The sequence below is a fragment of the Parus major genome, chromosome 12 (genome assembly GCF_001522545.3).
Source record: "Parus major isolate Abel chromosome 12, Parus_major1.1, whole genome shotgun sequence".
Classification (NCBI taxonomy): domain Eukaryota; kingdom Metazoa; phylum Chordata; class Aves; order Passeriformes; family Paridae; genus Parus; species Parus major.
The window spans coordinates 14537082-14556478 of record NC_031781.1 but is presented as its reverse complement, the minus strand read 5'-3'; the positions used below and the strand labels follow the sequence as shown (position 1 = coordinate 14556478).

Here is a 19397-nt window from a genome sequence, read left to right as displayed (position 1 = left end):
CTATGGATGGATTTATTGCCCAGGGTTTTGAGCAGTGGTCTTGGGATTGTGGAAAGCCTCCATGATGTCATGCTGAGAACTGGGAGTTGTGCTGTTCCTGCTGTGTGATGGGAGCAATATCCTGATTTATCCCCGCTGTGGTGGCTGCCTGTGACAGGTCTGGCAAGCTGCTGTAGGCAGAGCTGTGCAGTGGATGCCGTGACCTCTGTGGGCAGAGCAGGAAGGTGGAGCTGCTTCCTCTCCGAGCCTGCCTGCCAGGGACATGATTCAGATTTTACAGCTAATTGACTGCACTGATCTTGCTGCCAGAAAAGGATAATATTCAATGAGACGCTTGTCTTTCAATAGCTGCTGTCCAAAACCCTGTATGCACCTTATAAAACCAGTCCTGTGACTGGGCTGGCTGGTTGCTCAGGGGCACAGACTCTCCTATGACCCCCTCTTTTTCTTTTTCCTGCTGTTCTGTGCCCTGCAAGCAGTCCCTCACCTGGGAGGAGGAGGTGGTGACTATGTGTTGTGTGACCCAAAGACAGGATTTGATGTGATTCCCCTGTATCTTTCTGATTAAAGCCTCACTCCACAGAGGCTAATGAGCCTAGTGGAAATTGATGCCATCAGCCCCCAGTAGAAGGAAGAGATGGACTCTAAACCAACCAAAACTTGCTGGGGGCACTGGTTTGAACCCCCATTAGCCTCAGCCCCCTTGTGCTGAGGGTATTTTTGTGGACAGCCCTGAGCTTGCAGCTGGAGGGCACAAGATAAGAAGCTCACATGGCAAAAACCCATCAGCCCATCCACCACTGAGTGCAGCAGGAGGAAGGAAATTCAGAAGACTTGTAAATACCACGCCAAGAGGCCAGCATGTGCTGCTGCTGCTTTCTCCTTGGCCTGCTCGTTTGCCACTGGAGTTAATTTGTTAACACTTCTTCCCCAGGCTGGCTCCCAGCAGAGCCCCCACTGGGCCAGCCCTCATCCCTGGCCGCGCTGGGGAGCGATGCCAGCTCCAGGACACAGCCCGTCATACTTTGGTGATGATGCTTGGAAAACACAGAGCAAACAATGCCATAGGAATAACTGAGCCCACATAGACTCTGTGAGAGCTGTTCCCATGATGTTTGCTCAGCCCCTGACTAATTTAGCACACAGGATGGGCTGGCAGATGATGCAGCGAGACGCGCTAATTCGGGCCCGCAGCTCATGTGGAAGAAGGGAGACAGGCTGGGAGACAATGCGAGCTAATATTAGGACGCCAGGCAGGGAGTCAGGAATCCCAATCCCGACTGCCACTGACCTGCTCCCAGGCCCTAAATCCCTCTTTGTAGCTGTCTGGAGAAGAGGAGCATCTCCCTTTGTGTTTGGCTGGGTTAGCCCTGGGAGCTGTTTGTCCCAGCCAAGGCTGCTGGCTGTTATTCTATATAAAGAGTAATGATGATCATAATCTTTCCATAGGGGGTATGACATGGCAGGGTAGCTCCTCGTATCAAAGCTGCTGCTTTTGTTGGACCAAGCTCAGATGTGCTGTAGATGCTGCTTTAACATAAAGATGCTCTTGTGGGACTAGTAAGTTGATTGGGGATGTTTCTGTGAAGATACATCGCCATGAATTCTTCTGCTTCAGTGCTTCAAAAAGCAAGATGGGGTTTGTATATCTTCCAAATCACTGAGTGATATCTCGTGGTGTGTTAATTGGCTCTGCTCCTGAGAATATTTGTGTATGCTCAGCCTTACACATGTGGCTTGTCTGATGCCTGTAAATTACTCTCAGGAGCAAAGTACAGCCAGGCCCCAGATGGCTGCAGGATCAGGCTGTGCTGTCTGTTGCTGCCTTGTCTCTCCTGCCTTTTGCCAGGATCAGCATTCTGACCCAGACAGGAATCTCCAAGCTACTCCTCACTGTGATGGAAGAGCATATCAATACTGCTCCAAAGGAACTCCTTTCCCAAACCTTCAGCTTGTCCCATCACTGTGCCTTACTGCTACCTTTTTATTTATTTCTTTTAATCTTGCTGAGGGTACTTGGACAAACATTTAGTGAGAATGAAATCAATTCTCTATTACAGAAATCTTTCCTCAACTCAGTGCTTTTAGAGGGAAAAGGGATTTTTGCTGTTTATTCTGTATAGAGAATTGCTATTGATATTCTGTGTATTGATCCTTTACTTTTGAGAAAAACAAACCCCTTGAAAGTGGAGCTGGTGGACAAGATACTGTGCTGATACAACCCCATGTGCCAGTTAGTTTTGGGAAGCTGAGCCTTTGTGCCTAGTTTTATTTTCAAACCAAATCATGAGATTGACAGCCCTACTCAAGTTGTTTGAGCCAGCCTTTGCTGTGGGGAGAGATGGATTATTCCCAGCTTTTTCTTCCTGCTCTTTTTCCATACTTAAGCCATTAGACTTTAATACACATCCACCACAAGGGACTACCATTTTACTCAGCATGCAGCATGTTTGAAAACTCAGACTTTGCCTCTTCTTTATGGCACCGTAAAGACTTCAAGCAGAAATCTTTCCTGATAAAAGCCTCAGTTTTCAGGATTTTTAGGGGGGATGGATAGCAAGTTTTGTGTTGGAAATACATAGAGAAACTAGAAAGGAGAGGACTGGAGAGGTGAGGCAACAGGGGAAGGACAGGGAACAACATCTCCATAAGCCTCAGCAGAGCGTTGGTGGAGTTTAAGGATGCAGTGAGGCTCTGTCTGTATCTGCAGAGGGAACAAGGAGGATAAAAAAGGAGGAGAGAATGAGGCTCTCAAGCTGAAGTGAGTTTGGGTGAGAGTTGGTGCCTTGGGCAGTTGCGTTGAGCTCTTGCAGCACAAATCAGAGGTGAGCCCTTTGCTTTTTCAAGCAGCAGAAGAGGAAAAGTGGAGGTTTATCAGCTGAGACAGGTGAATTGGGACAGCTTATCCTAGCAGGACATAGCTAGTGTCTACTGAAGAGTCTTTGGTAACTCATGTAGAGATATTATAATAGCAAAGAAAAATTCCTGGGGGAGAATGTGACTTAATAGAACTCAATATCCACCAGGCTAGGAGGAGGAATTAGCTGCTTCTATAGCTTGATCATGGTCAAGAAAGACTAGGAAAAAACAAGACTTTCTTTTGTTTTCTTTTATTTTTCTTTTAATTTTGGAAATACTCCTGTATATACCAGAGACCTCTACTCCAATAAAATCTGTCCCAAATAGACACTGCACAGACATTTCCTTCAAGTTTCTTTCAGAAAGTTGAAACATATGGCAGGCTTAGCTCCCCTTGCAAAGCCAATCTGATCCCTACTCTAACCAAGAGGCTTTACCTGCTCTGTGCTCGACTTCTTCAGGGCTTTTCAAGCCTGGATCTCTCCATGCCAAAAAGCCCCACCCACAACAATCCTACCCTGGAGCAGAACACTCCTGCAGGGAGGCTATGCCTGAGTGAAAGGAATAGACCTGGGAGTACGAGTGCTAATGAAAGCTAATGAAATCTACAGTTTGTAATTGTGTTGGATTTTCTACAATCTTGCTTTTTAAAAATGACTGGGCTCCTTGAGGCTGGCACCCTCACTTCCAGGTGGTCACTCTGACCCTTTGCTTACACCCAATAAGCTCAACCACATCCCAACATACCCAGCCTATTGTGTGTTATTTAAGCCATAGGATATGACAGAGCATGTTTTATGAGGCCATTAATTTATGCTGTGGGTGACTTTAACCACCCAAGAAGTACATTAATGGTCCTATAAAATACACCCCAGAGTGTCTTAATATGGTTATGAGATTGATCTTTAGCTTTATATTCCACTATGTGTGATATTATTGAAATAAATTGTAGAGGAAGGTGACATGAAGTCCCAGTAAGGGGTGAGTTTCCTTTTTCTTCCCAGCATCCTGTGGTTACAGACTCACTCTGAGCCAGCCCTGGATGGGGGTACAGCCACCCTGCTGCTGGAAATGTCCTACACAAGGGGCTGCCTTTTGGGATGGATCTTGCTGACCAAGCTCTGCCACTGACCTTAGGCAGGACCTGTCTATGCTGGTTGGTCATCAGCTTAACCAGAATTTCTTGTGTCCTGACACTTGGAAGGTTTTCTATAAATCCAGAGTTTGTTCAGTACCTGGGGCTGGGTCACCTGTTGAAATGTTTGCCAGGACCAGGACTCAAAGCAGCAGCAACCCATCTCCTCCTTGCTACCAGAGAGCAGTACCAGCCTGCTGAGAAATCCTGGCTTCTACACAGAAGATCCTCCTCCAATAAGAGTTAAGTGGGATTACTATAAAAACAATTCTTGTTTGGGAAATAACCACAATACATGGCTCTCCTACTGACAGATTCTGGTAGTCAGTGTGCCAACAGGAAACTTCAATGTCTGAGAAACTGGATCTTGTTTAAAGTCTCTCTACTCTCTTTTTTTTTTTCCAGGATCTATGTGCTCAGGCTTTCAAAGCCTTGAGGCCTGTGATATCAAAGGTTTGGGGTTTATTTGGAAATTAAGAATAAATTCTGCTGTGTTAAATATTCTGTACTTTCATTTGTAGTCTTAATCATTGTCATCTTTTGTAATGCTCTCTGGTGGGAGTACATGGCTGTGAACTGCCATAAACCCACAACATTCTCAGCGACTAGACATGGTTTTCCATTCCAAAAAAAGTAAAACTGTGGTTTCCTAAAGTTTCAGTAGGAAAGCTGAGAGAATGAGATGATGCTTGGGGGAGCTTTGACCCATTTTAGAATCCGGGACACAGCATGAAATTTCAGAGACGTTTGAGACCAAGTCCATGGGTCAATATCCTATTTGAAAGAACCATTTGAGCTGTTGTGTGTTTGTAGCTGGGCCCAAAGCATGCAGAGCACCTTCTGAAGGAGAAAGAAAGCACCAGCCTTCTCATCCTGACAAATTAGCAGCTGCCAATGCATGGGCCAGAGTGACTGCAGACAAAAGAAGGAGGGAATCAGGCTCTGCTTAAAGGCCTGAGCCCACCCAAACCAGTTTTTACAGTGCTGTCATGGGCTGTGAGCTGGTAAAGAACATGCAGAACTGCATGAGATGAGGCTGGACCAGCTGCTGCAGGTGAAATAGGATGGCTACAGTGAGCTGTCCTCAAATGAGGAATGTCCCCATAGCTTCTCCCTGCCCTGTGTTAATGTTCAGCTGCTCCCCAGGTTGGGGCCCTGTGAAGATTCCTTAATTACTGTTTGTGAAGTGCTTAGAGACCCTCACAAAAAGGAGAATCTCATTATTAGAGCTGCAGTTGTTAGAGATGAAGACAGTCTGTTAATCATTAAATCCATCCCCTGCAAAGGCAGGACCAGTGTCCCTGGGAGAGAGGCCAGGCTCTGCAATGAAATGCAATGCCAGGTTTGTATGGAGTAATAACCCAATTATCCATCAGCTGGTGTCAGGGTCCCTTCTGGGCAGGAGCAGCCTGGCCATTGGTCAAGGGCTCAGTGCTTTTAAAGGCTGACCAAGGGTTTCCTTTAATAGAGGTGGTTGGAGCAGCTGTGCCCTGAAATAATCTTGCTGCAGCAGTGAGGTGCTGGGCAGTCACAGAGTTGGCAATCAGGACAACAAAAAACCTTGGCTATATTTGAGCTGTTTTAAGTGGTGCCAGCTTCCAGGATCTAGGGTTATCCACACTGACCACCTGGATACAACAAGGAGAAAAAATGGTAGGAAACTGGTCCAGGAGAAAAACTGAAGTGAAAATCTGAAAATGAAGTTCTGGTTGAGGTTTGATGGTTTTGTTAATGATCAGCAAGAGCAATTTTGGGACCATGGTGCCCAGACATGAGGACAGCGTTAGGATTACAGCGGGGACAGCTCACACTTTCATTACAGTTGCACTGTTTGTAAGCAGACTGAAAAGGGCCCTTGGAAGTCTGTCATCTCATACATTTACTATCAAAACTTTTCCAAATAGTCTTTTTAAAGATTTTTTTCCATGAAGCACAAGTAGTTTTGTAAGATCTATTCAGGGCAACCACAACTCATGTGATGCTCACATGGATCCCAGATGATTTTTAGCTCAGGAGAGCTGTCACATAAGACACCCTGCAAAATGATGGTGATGAAAATACGTCACACCCAGCTCTTGGCTGTGAACAAGGGGCTCCCTGCAGCCTGAGCTCACGTGTGTGACACAACTATCATCCAGTGCACAGATGAGAGAGAGAAACCCTTCCCCACAAGCCATGCTGCTGCTCTGTAGGGTCTACAGACCTCTGGAGCATTTATTGCCCAGGGGATCCAGCCTGATGACCAATCCACTCTTTACTGGTGAAGGCACAATAAAAAGTGTGCTGTCATCCTAAAGGTGACAAATTGGGCAGCTGGTTACTGAGCCAGCAAAAGCAGATGTGAGGCAGTTATTACTGCTCAAACATAAGGGATCAGAACAGCTTTAAGGATGAAAACAAAGTATGAAAGTTCCAAATGGAAAGAAAACTCTTGGAAGCAAATGAGGGCTGGACACAGCAGGTCCATTGAACTTCATGAGTCCATTTCTACTCAAGAAGGCAGGCTCTGCCCCCTCCCTTGGCAGGACTTTCCTGAGCCCTAGCAATCCCATCTGCTTCCCATGGAGACCTGGCCAGAGGTGCCTGAGGCACAGGGGATGGAGCTGACTCACTGCTGTGCTATGTGACATTGGCCAAGCCTTCCGTTCCCTTGGCTGGACGTGGCTGTGCCGCCGGGGCCGGAGCCCGAGGCCGCGGAGCGGTGTCTGCAGTGCTACAGAGCAGCCAGATGAGAGATTGCAGCTGGGGAAAGGAGGGATGGAACGCAGGGGCTGGGGGATGGACAGGCTCCCCTGCTCCATCCGGGACAGGTGCAAGGGCAGGGAAAGTGTCCCGGTCACCTCTCTTAGGTCTGTGAGCCAAGCCTGGCTGATCAGCCGGGCCAGCATCAGACGATGTTAGGCTGAGCTTCTTGCCCAAGTACCGATGCTTCCCGAGCCTGCCGCCGCTCCTGCATCGCAGATCACTGCAGGGCACGCTCGGCTGCGAAGATGGGAGATGAAAGAGCGACAGCAGTGAAAGTCTGCGGGCTGTAGCGTCTGAGCACACATTAGGGCAGCGCAGAGAGCCAGACCAGACTCTTTGTTTCCCTGTGTCACTTCTCAGTCCCGATTAGCAGCAAAATAGGGCACGCACACATCTGACAACTGAATTCCTTGCTGGAAGGGGTTCGGTCATGCATAAGACTGCTCAAAATGAGGCCTGGCTTTCAGGTTTGGAAGCATGGAGCATGACCTGGAAGGGACAGCTGGTACGTGCACGCTTTCTTATTTTCCCCTTTTGAGTTTTGCACTAGTTCTGGGTAACTTTGAGGAGTTGTGGCCAAGGACAAGCAAATGGATGCGCGTCCCTTTCCCCAGCAGCCAGACCTCGCTATTAGTCCGTCCGGCTTCTAACCAATTACACGAGGACAGGACAATGTGAGAACATTATTCATGTCTCAAATTCAATAAAAAAGCGGAGAACTAAGAGTAGGAGCACGACTTTCACTCAGCCTTGTGCAAGCGCTTTGATACCATTTTAATGACGGGCTTGTGCAACTTTTTCCTCAGGACTTGTACTTTGCGTCTCCTCCTGTAACAACCACCTGGAAAGCGCAGGTAAGAAGTGATTGCAGAGGTTTGCAACTGGGAAAATCCTAGAAATCCTCCCGGGAAAGCAAAGATCTGCCATCCCCAGCCGCCGGGAACACGAGCATCTCCTGGGGCGCGGGGCAGAGCACCCGCGCTCGGGGCCCGCTCGGAGCGAGATGATTCCTGCCGGGGGGCGCGGGCACGGAGTTCTCCCCTGGGGAAAGTTGTCGGTGCGGGCGGGAGGAGCCGCGGCCGCACGTGGGGCGGGGGGGCCGCCCGGCCGGGCCGTGCCGGGGCGGGCCGTGCCAGGGCGCCTGCGCCGGCGGCGCGGAGCGCGGCGGAGCGGGACGGACCGAACTGGAGCAAAACAAGCGGCGCTTTGTACCGCCCGAAAGGCTCCGCGCCCCGCGCAGCGCCCGCGGAGAGGGGCGGCAACACCGCGCGGCTGCCGGATTTGCTTTTTCAGCGCTTTAAAATTATTTCTAATTTTTTTTCCTTTTTTTTCTTTCTTACTAAGAGGGGAGAAGGAACGGCGCGGAGGGGCGGGCGGGAGGCGGTGCGCGCCCTCCGCGGGCGCGGAGCCGTGCGGGCGGTGATGGCCTGAGCGGGCGGCGGGTCCGCGCCCCCTGCGCACCTGCCGAGCGCTCCGCGGCGCGGAGGGACGCGCAGCGCCATGTCGCGGGTCGTGCAGAAGAAGAACCACTGGTCCAGCCGGGTGCGGCAGTGCGCGCTCAGCCGCGGGCCCGGCGGGCAGCTGGGCTTCGCCCTGCTCGGCGGCGCGGAGCACGGAGAGTTCCCGTACGCGGGCGCGGCGGAGGGGGACGGCGAGGCGGCGCTGAGCGAGGGCGAGCTGCTGCTGGAGGTGCAGGGGGTCCGCGTGTCGGGGCTGCCGCGCTACGACGTGCTGGAAGTGATCCGGAGCTGCAAGGACCCCATCGTGGTGAAAGCCGTCCGACAAGGTGCGAAGGGGGCGCGGCGGGACCGGGGGGGACCCGCTGCCAGCGGGGGTGCGGGGCTGGGTGGCCGCGGGCGAGTGCGGTGCCGGGGATGGCGAGCATCAGCGCAGGGCCCCGGCGGAGGCACGGACGGGGTGCCGGTGCAGCCACGCGTGTGCGCTCCTTCTGCGAGGGGAATGATGCACAGGCACCTCCGGAGCTCCGCAGTCCCCTGCCCTGCGCTAAGCGCAGCGAGCAATTGCGTGAGACTTTCCCAAAAGCACCGCGGAGCCGCCAGCGCTCCCTGCGGGGAACCCGCGCTTGTCCCGGGGAGCTCGGTGTCCGGCTGACCCTTGGAGAGGCCCCCTTCCTTCACTGCTGGGGGAATGGGGCAAGGATCCCCTCCTCCAGCAGCTGAGCATCCTTTGGAGCTGCTGAGTGATAAGTGGAGTCTTGTTCTGAAAGTGCAGCGTGTGTTTGCCGGCTGCCAGCGTGGGAAGAAAAAGCTTGGACCCTCCTGTATCTTCCCTCTCTGGCTGCAAGGCTGCTCAGATTTACCTTTTTCCCCCCTGGTTTGCCCTAGGTGAGGGCACATCCGCGCTGCCAGCCCTGCAGCACACAGGTGAAGGAGCAGACAGGTAGCTCTCCTGGCCGAGGAAGAGAATAGGAAGAGTCCTCCCATGCTGGATTAAAAAGATGCCACTTCACATCTGCGTACACTGAACAGTCGCTCAACAGGTTAGCTAGCAGGCCTGGCTAATGGGCTTGTGATTTCCAGGGCAGGACTTCAGTTTAGTGCCAAAAAACTGTTGGTGCTGCCGCATCCACCGGGGCTGGTTGGATGGGCAGGAGGAACAGGACTGCAGCTGGACAGCCAGAGGTGTGAGAGGTGGAGGAGAGCCCCGAGGTCATCTCCGAGTGCAGGAAGGAAAGGAAGTTTTCTTCGTGTTGCCCGAGAGATTCCTATGGAGAAAATTATTTGTCATCCAGTCGTGTGCAGCCTAAAGGTGGGGGTTTCGCTGTGGCTGGTGGTGCGAGAGGTTTTTTTCCCTGTACTTCGTTCAACCCAGCTGGTAGCTGTAGACAGAATTTTTGGCCAGCTGGCAGGACTGTCACCTGAAGTCTTGTCCCTGGGCTCACTGATGAGCTGAGATGACGGGCTGCAGGCACTTGTTTCACAGCCATCCTTCAAACCTCCGGAGCCAGAGCAGATCGCAGCTATGGGGTGTCGGAGAGGAGCTGAGCCCTGTGCACTCCCCCTCCGCCACCTGCCCCGGAGCTGATCCACCACAGCACAGAGACTTGTTAGTCCCCTCCAGGACTCAGTAGCAATATTCCAGCAAACACTGTCAAACTCCCAAAAAACCCCAGTTTTCCTTAAACAAATGCCTGTTTTCTCTGCTGCGTTCACTTCACTGGGAAGTGGTGAGGGAAACTCAGCCTGCTGGTTTCCCTGCCCAAGTGGGAGGGGGAGAAAAGCATGAAGAAAAGTATGAGGAAATTAGGCAGAGTTTTTTTTACATACTGATTGTTTTAGCAGAAGTATTAAAATACAGCTTGTGGTGTTGCAATGTGATCGGTGTTGGTGGATGAAGGAAGGTGTGTATAACACCCTTCCCAACCAAACAATTTGTGATCAAACTTTTTGTTGTTTTGGAAACACGAGCTAGTATAAATAAAACATGTACTGGGAATAAACTGCAAGTGACAGAACTTGGTGGTAAATGTTTCTCAGCTCCAGGATACAGTCAAAAGAATGGGCAGAGAGCTGAGTTTTAGTGTGTTTTTTGGGTTTACCTGGAAAGTGGGAGAAAATAGTTCAAAACCCATCTGTAAGTCAGGGCAGGCAAAAAAACCTTGGGCTATTCCCATCTACAGCTGAGAACCAAGCCCTTGGTTACTGTGCAATTGTACTTTACTTTTCTTCATATTTTAAAAAAATACTTTGTTAGCCAAGAATGTGGAATAGAAATAAATATTTGGTTTTTAAATCACTAAATATTTTTGTGGTCTGGAAAGCAGCTCCCTGTGCCTGTCAATGATAGCCTGGCATCTGCACTCTGCTCTGTGCAAAGCAGGGATCTCCCTCATGTATCAGAATCATAAGCATAGAAAAGGAGAGCATTTTAATTAAAATGCATTATTTCTGTGTTGATTAAAAATCTGGTTATGGGAATGGCAACTGTCATTCATCAGGAAGCTTGTGGCACTAGAGCAGACAGCAAAGGAGTGTGCAGATAAGACTGTAAGCATTTTTTTCCTACGATGAAAAAACTATGATTTTCCTCCTCCTCCTCCCAGTTCGTATTTCCTAACTGATTGGTGCTGGAGTGCTGGGGCAATATTAACCTAGAAATGTGTACATTTTATTGCCTGTCTGTTTTGTATTACATTTACAAGGCTGGAAAAACAGGAAATTTACTATAAGTCAGTCACCTGCAAGCATGAACAGAGAAAATAACGGTTCTGACCTTGCTCTTGGTGAAAGAGACCAGGATGTGAAATGTAGGTGGGAAAGGCTGTGCATGGGCTTTATCATTAAACCAGAGTTTGTAGACTTACAGGTTCACCTGTAATATTTTTTCTTGCTTTTATGAGTGGTAAGTTCAAAAAGTAAGTTCAAAAAGGAGGAACTTCTATGAAATATCTTAATGAGAACGCTGGTATTTAATACTGGTCATAAGGGATTTCTTGTTCCTTTGCTTACACTGGGAAGAAGAGTGAAAAAGGCTAAAGAACTTTAGTGGACCTTTCCCTTCCTTTTTCCCTCTGCACCCTTTATTGCTATTACATTTGAGAATAAAACTGTGCATTATAGTTGCCTGTTTTGGGGGAGAGAGAGGAAGAATCTTTCTGCCATGTAGCTTAGTAACTTTCAGAACTGTCAAATGTGTGAAAAAACCTCAGTTAACATGTAGTGCTTTTATGACTGACTGTTTCCATCTTACATCTGTGCCTAAGTTCTGATGAAATTGGCAATTAACTTCTGTGGAGTTAATAAATACATTTTTATTATTACTTGGTCAGTGAGTATGGAATTAATAGATTGAATTATTGGAGCAGTGGTCACATATTCTAGTACAAAGCTGGCATTGCCTTAAGATAGTGATTTCCCAGCTGTACTGTGAATATTGTAGTTTCCTTGAATACATTTCAGATTTGTCAAAGTAGCTCACTTTGATAAATTGATAATTGATTGCATTGGATAGATAGTTGTAAAATCAGGCACACCATTTTTTCTCGTGGATCTTGGTTGTCAGAGTCCAGCACAGTAGAAGAGAAATTTGTTGTGCCCTCCTCCAAAAGAGAAGAATTAAGACTATATCTATAAAAAATGGACCATGTTTTGTTTGAGGCAGGGTATTTGGGTTTTCATTCTCCCTCAGTGAGAGATGGGCACATTCAGAGAGATTTCCAGGTTTTTTTTGATCCTTTGTTCAATGACCTGTGCCAAACCACACCAAGCCAGATGCTTGGTATGGGAAACTGTCAAAGTTAATACGCTTGTTAAGTTATTTTTTTTTTTTTTTTTTTTTTTTAGTTCTCCTTTCAATGCTTTGCCTCCCTAAAAAAAAGTGACAGAATCCCAAGTTCCTAATGACCATTTGCTTTGAAAACTGGAGGTGCTGAGAGCAGTTTATACAATTAATAATTTTGATAGACTTTGCAGCTGGGATGATCCCATGGTAGGGAGGAGTTGAGGGGGCTTGTGGGGCTTTTTTTTTAGCTCTGTACAGGGTGGACAGGAGCAGGCATGATCCCAAGCAGAAACAGTCACTGTTTACCCAGTGCTATCAACTGCATTTGTTTCTTTTCAAACATTAACTTGACCCTAAGATAAATTCTGAAATACAGTGCAGTGACTCAATGCTTCAATGTCAGGCTGGCATCTGCTATACATGAGATGTTAAACTCAGTTACATTACACTAATGTGAACAAAACCAGCTTCTTTCAAAAAGTTCACGTGAGCTGGTATTTGAATCTTTTATTTTCCTGAGAGAGCTCGTGAGATAACTCCTGTTTTGTTATTTTGGGATTTTCTGTAAAACATGTAGAAAAACAAAAAGGAGAGGTTGACACATCTGTAAATTCCTGCGTGTTTGGTGGTTTAGCAAGCACAGGGAAGCAGAGTGTCACTTTGTGAGTGGTGATGCTGAGCATCCCACGCTGAGTGCCTGTGCCTGGCACCCGGTGAGCGCTGGTGCCTGTGAGGAGCAGAGCTTGGGACTGATGTGCTGGGCCAGCAAAGGGAGAGGCTGTTTAGAGAGTGAGCCCTTGCTGGGCCCAGTTTACCTCTGCAGCATCACACACCAGCTCCAAAAAGTGTTTTCCTTCAGTCTCTGCTAGCTCAGTCTCTGCACGGCGAATTCTCTCAGTCATTTCTCCATCTGACCCAAATTCTTTTCGGACCCAGGTGGGTTTTAAGTGGAGAGGAAGAAATCTTGCCATCTGAAAACCTGGGAGATGTTCTTGTTTTCTAGATTTATAAGGCCTGTTTTCAACTCTGACAGTTGGAGTAGTAATGAATGAAATGTAAAATAAAGACAGAATCTCTTCTTCTCTCACTTGGCGCATATTTTGCTGCAAATCAGTAGTCTTCTTTCTTTAAAGAAATACTTAAAGAAGTACTGCACTTTGCAGTCATGAAATGTGTATGTTTTGTATTAAAATACTGCCTTGAGGAAGACCTTGTCTCTACTGTGCCTGAATTTACAGTGTAGAACTCGCCAGGATTTAGAATTTGATCCTGCTTGTGGCAAAGCAGTCATCCATCCTGTCCTGAGCCACAGAGGAGCAGCCCAGAGATGGACAAGAGAGCCCAAGAGCCACATCGTGCCTGCTATAACAATTTCCAGGAATTAATGTGCTACTTCTAATGGCATGGAAGGGGGTTATACTTTCCACAATAAAGTTAAATCTTTCCACCCATTGAGATGGGACTCCTGGCTCCCTCATTATGGCCAGTCAGATCACAGAGCAATTAAATCACAATTATGGTCTAATTATGAGCAGTCATTCAACAGCACTGCAAAATAGGATGTTAACACCATCCTGCATGTTGTTCCATGTTTTTAAGGCTGAGTTACAACTCCTGCATGAGTGAATTATTGACCTGCTATCACGAGAGTTAAGATTCATCTTCCATGTTAGAAATGTCAGAACATTTTTTTTTTTCTTTTTAACAGGTTTGAAAGCCAAACCAGCAGCAGCTCCTTGCATTCCTGGGTTTGGGATTGTCATGTTCTGGTTCAGCTCAGGCTGTGATCATTCATGCATCTCTTCTGGCTGTTCCTGTATCTCTTGGTCTGATGCCTGAGAAGCACACTGGCTCCTTTGGCAGTGTATTTGTACACAGGGAAACATTTGCCCCAGGGCAGCTGCATTAAGGTGTAAAGATATTCAGAGCAGCACTTTTGTAGCTGTGCAGAGCTGATGATTTGAGCCCTCTCTCATTAGATTTCAGCGTGGCTCAGTTTGAAGTAATGTGGAGAAGATGCTGCTGCCTCGAGGGCTTTTTCTATGGCTTTAGCAGGGTCTGGGCTGTGGGCAAGGGCAGGATCTTTGGGTCCTCTCTTGAGGTTTTTAAAAATAATTGGCCAAGTTTTTTATTAGCATTCCTTTGCTTAAATCCAGACAGGAGCTATGCCTGCTAGTTATTTCAGGTGTTTGGTTGTTCTTTTTTTTTCACACTTCCTCTGACTTTGACTGGATCTTGTAAATCAAGGCATTTGGTTTTGATCTTTGTGTGCTGCAAGTGACTTAAATTTCTTGGTGAAAAGCACAGAGTAGTGGTTCTGTAACAGCAAGTGCTGTGAATTTATAGAAGGACTGTGAAGAATTTGAGGCTAAATGTTAGCTGAAGGTAGGGGTCCTTGCTGTGAGCACTCAGACTTCTGCATCCTGTCTGAGCTCCTTCCAGCTCCACATCCCAATTCCTGGAGCAGCAAAATGCAGATCCTCCTCATCCATATTTCTGCAGAGTTTTTCTCTAGCTCAGCTGTGGAAAAGATTTATTTTTGCCTTTTAGAGACTGAGTATGAAGTGACCTTATTGCACCAAGGGCGCAGGGCTGGGTCATCCCCGCAGTGATCTGTGAAGATCTTCTCCGCTCCCATTGCCCTGTCACCGGAGGCATCTCCTGCAGGACAGGGGAAACAGCAGCAGCTTCTCAGGGCTGAGTGACAGCACTGCTGAGCCTGCAGGACCAGCTCCTGCAGAAACATCATTTTCACCACTATCATCATTTTCTCTGTCTCTCAACTCTTGATGTTTTATTTTCTGGGTCTCGTGCAGCTTGCCTGGCGTAGCTGCTGCAGTGGTTTGACAGGTCGGGGCTCAGAGCTGGCAGCCCAGAGAGATCCACGGAATCAGAGCCTTTAATTGCTGCCTTTCATGGCTCAAGTTTGGGGCTTCCTGCAAGGATCTGGTGTTGGGAAACAAACTTAAGCCTAGGCTATCATCCAGACTTTATCTGCTGATCTGAGAGAGAGCTGTGGAAGAGGCTGCCTGCTTCCAGAGCAGTTTGGCAGCTTTTGCATTGTGCTGGTATGCTGGCAGATTGGGATATTTTTATTATTTTTTTTTCCCCCTTAATTGTAATTTTTTTCTTTTCCTTCTGAACCAGATAGGTGGCCCAGCATCCCTCTTGGGCCTGCAGAAGCAGCATGGCTCAGGGTAAATGGGATATTTTTGTTGAGGTCCACCCTTTGGTTTCCAAAGGTCACACACTCCATCCACCCTTCCTTTTGTGACATTTTAAATGGTTTCCAGGAGTATTCTGCATTCTGCTGGAATGGTGGCATCATGCTCCCTGTTAGTCACCAGCCCTGGCTCTGGCATCATTTGTGCTGAACTGTTTTGTGTTAGTAATATTTAAAGCTGCATATTCATTTATTTTTTTTTCACTGCCCCTTAGAGAAACAAACCTGTTTTTTTCTTCAGGTCCTGATGTTTTGGGTTACATTTTTACACACTTGGCTTTTGGCTAAAAACGGTTCCAGTTTTTATGGTTGTGAGGGCTTTTATAGTAACTTAAAAGAAAAATAAGGTTTTAAAAAATAGTTATTGAATTTCATTAACTGTCCCTTATTAGACTAAACAATAATGCTTACTACATGGTGTGAAAATAATGCAAAGTGCCCTGTCCTCATAATGGAACAGGAAATCAAAACAAACAAAGCCTTTGGGATGACTTGCAAAGTGGAACAGATGCCCTTACAATTGCAAGGCATTTGAATACGGAATCAGTTTTGCATGGTTTGCTAATCCTTCAGTAAAGAGTTCATTGTCTTGGATTACACATCTGTAATTTTGGAGCCCTCAAGTCAGTGTCTCAGTACAATTACAGTGGGAAGAGACTGACTTCTTTCTTCATATCCTTAATCTCTGGCTTGTTTTTTAAGAGGAAAACCTCAGCTCTGGGTTTTTCATTTAGTTATTAACAAAAAGCCTTTGAAAAAGAAGCTGCCTAAAATCCAGCCACTCCCTCAACACAAACAAAGCTGGGCAGATACTGTGTACTTTAAAAAAACCCTCAACTTTGATGTTCAACCTGTCTTATTGCAGTGGTACAGATCCTGCACTAAGTGGGTGTTTGACCAAACTGATGACAGACACAGATGTCTCCGAGGTTTTTTTGATGAATAGGAGAGGAAAGTTAACTTCCCAAACAGGCTGAACTGGACAGGTGAGGACCTGGGCTGCAGAATAACTGCAAAACGACTTTTCTTAAAAATAGCAAGGAACATGCCCATCCTCCTCCTTCCCCAAAGGCGCAGCTACAACTCCCAATTAGCAATTTAAATGGCAGGGGCACAGGTGGAGGTTCCTGGGGCTTGGAGAAATTCACTGGAGCCTTGTGGGAAGCCAGGGATGGCTGGAGCAGAGGTGGAGAGAGCAGCAGGAGACACATAAATGATACCAAAAGCTTTGGGTTGGGGAAGAGTTTCCCTGTTCTCTAGTGGAGTTGCTCACACTGAGGCTGTCTCTAGGAACAGGCTGAGTGTTCTCTGCAGGAGTGTGGCTCTCCTGAGCTGGTGGCAGAACCCAGGCACAGTGAGTCCAGCCCATCGTCTTCTTCTGGCCAAGAGAGCAGGAGAGGGACTTTTTACAAAGGTGTGTAGTGGTGAGAGGAGGGGAATGACTGAGTTGTACAAGGGCAGGGTTAGGTTAGAGACAAAGAAGTTCTTCACTGAATGGGTGAGGGTGGTGAGGCACTGGCAAAGTGTGGATACCCCTGGACCCCAAGGCCAGATTGGATGAGCAGTAGAAGGTGTCCCTGCCCATGACAGGAGGTGCCAGAACTGAATGATCTTTAAGGTCCCTTCCAACCAAAAGCTCTCTGTGGCTGTGATTAAGCTTTGCTGGTGACTATTCTGTTGGATGGGGTGCCTGCAGCAGCTGGTGCTGCCCCAGGACTGTGTGTGGCTCCCCTGTGTGGCACAGGGACCATGGGGGACTGTGGCAGGGCACAGCCCAGGGGGAGCTGGGGGCATGAGAAATCTGCAGTTTGGCTGAATTTGGGGAAACTGCTGGCTCCAGGCTGAGTCTCCTCTGCACAGTGCTGCTGCCCAGGGAGAGCACTGAGGACAGGACACTTGATGGCAACCACTGGTCCAGCCCAGGCTTTGTTCTCTCCCTGTCCTGTGGCTGAAAGAGGGGTTATGATGCAAAACAAAGAATCATGTCCTTCTCTTTTCCCTGGTATGCATTTTTCCTTAAACAATGAAGTAACTAATATATAATTAGAGGAATTTAGAGGAGCAATAACAGGAGTAAACCCAGGAGTTCTGCTGGCTGCTCAGCAGGGACTCTGAGGATCACAGAATCTGTTGTTTCTGAATAAAATCAGTAAGTTGTTTACTTATTGGGAGGGGATGGCTTGCTTTGTTGTTGTTAGATTGTCTTGTGCTGGTACCCCAGCAAACGCTGTGTATTTGTTTGATGTGCAAATACCAAACTTGCTTAGCAATGGTACACAGTGTTTTGTTAATTTTGTATAGTGTGTGTGCTCTGTGGAGTCCTCCCTGTCACCTACCGTCTGCTTTTATTAATCAAACTGTTTCCAAGGGGAGATCTGAGCCACCAATTGCTTTTATACTTTTATTTTATTTTATTTTATTTTATTTTATTTTATATTTTTTTAATGAAGAGATCTGGGCATGCTGAGATTGTTCCCCCAATTTCACGTGGAGCTATTCTTGTCTGGACTAAGCTACAGCCTATAAATCCCTCATGTTGCAGAAAGGTTTGTTTGCTTCAGGTGGAGTGAGGCAATTAAACCCCCACTGTCTGTCTCTGGCTGTCTGTGGGAGGTGTGGATCTGCTCTGGGCAAAATCCAGATGGGCACTGAGGATATCAGGGCTGTGCTGGTCCAAGGGTTGGCTGCTCGGTGAGCTTACATAGAGGGGAAAATTTTATATCTACACACAGCCTGCACTCAGTCCTAGAGGAGGAGCTGGTGAAAATATTGCTTCACCCATCAAAATAGTTTGAATTCTTGGGTGAGACTCTGAGTATATGTGAATGGTGTGTGTATATATATATATCTATCAATATATATATTTAACTTTTTCACTTTAGCATCCATGTTGTCAAGTGCTGCTTCAGTGAAAAGTTCCAGAATGTCATTTTCTTCACTCTTAATTTTTCCTTTTAAATGGAAACTAATCCCACGATTTCAGTAGCTCAGGTTGCAAAACAGCCAGTGCCATGGATTTCACCACAAGTGCTAGAATTTCTTGTTGGCACAGCTATTTGGAAGCTGAAAAGGAAGAGTGTGAAACCACCACCATTATGGCTGAGAACAGTTCCCATGCCCATTACCTCATCACCAGATGCAGGGGCAGCCTCTGATCCTGTAAAAACATTGAAAATCACTATTGTGGTGTTCCTGTGGTGAAAGTGTTCCAGTGATACTTGTCCTGTAAATCATCTGCAGGAACATTGGTTTTGAATGATGGTTTGCTCATGAGACCTCAGTGGCTTTCAGGTTTTGTGATGAAGCTGCTGAAGAAGACCCAGATTCCCTTTTCCTGGGAAATGCTGGGGGCAGCTACTATCTAGACCTTTGTCTGGCCCCTGTGAGTCATTTTGAGCGTGCAGGAGGGAAACCCAGAGTGCACCTATAAACTTTATCTGGAAAGGTGCCCAGTTTCGCCGTGCACAGAGGTCTCTGGCACGTTAAAGGCCATAAAATGGCATTTAGCTCCCTCATTCCAGGGGCAGGTGGCAGTTACACTTTAACACAAGGTCACTCCTTTATGAGGATGGGAAATGTGCAGAACACCTGGGGGTGTGATGTCAGTCTGTCAGGAATGGGAAGTTTGGGGCACTCTTGTGCCAGGCAGTGCATGGACCGACAGTGAGGGCTATGAAGAGCCCAGGTGATGGGTGGAGGGAAGAAAGCCAAGCACAAAAGGCTGTTTGGCTCAACTGGGATGTTTGTGACAAGGGCATGGACCCACAAATCTCAGCTCCCTCTTGCTGAGCTGTGGGGCTCTGCTGCTTCCCAGATCCTCATTAAAACAAGGGAGAAGGGTGAATTTCTCAGCTGGAGCAGCTCCCTTGTTGAATTGCCAGGATGTCTTGCTCAGGTGGAGCTTTGCCACAACAGTGTTTCCATAAAATGCCCTATAGCTTGTTTGTTTGCTTATTTTTATTTTTTTTTTTAATTTGTGCTTATAAATATAAACATGTCAAAGGCTGAATTTTTTTATCTGCAAAAAAGATGGCTCAGGGACTAGCCAAAGCAACTTTTTAATTTCTTTTTGTTTTCTGTTGCCAATTTTCCAGTTCTATTAGTTGATGCTAGAAATACCCACATATCAGTTTTTCCAAGAGCTAAATACAAAGAGAGTTTTTTTACACCGTTCTGAGCTGGGATAAGATATCT

At 47.2% G+C, this 19397-nt stretch overlaps 1 protein-coding gene across 22 annotated transcripts in view; it reads left to right on the top strand.

Annotated features, from left to right (window-relative positions):
* The first annotated feature begins 7888 nt into the window (after positions 1 to 7888).
* Positions 7889 to 19397, top strand: part of MAGI1 (membrane associated guanylate kinase, WW and PDZ domain containing 1) — a 336388-nt gene continuing 324879 nt past the window's right edge. For 3 of the 22 annotated variants that reach the window (XM_015640908.3, XM_015640902.3, XM_033517578.1), the window contains exon 1: positions 7889 to 8525. In XM_015640908.3, the coding sequence (XP_015496394.1) occupies positions 8240 to 8525 (286 nt within the window). In that variant the 5' untranslated portion in view covers positions 7889 to 8239. The remainder of the gene's footprint in view (positions 8526 to 19397) is intronic. The other 19 variants (XM_015640906.3, XM_015640905.3, XM_015640891.3 and 16 more) reach the window with 9 other exon arrangements.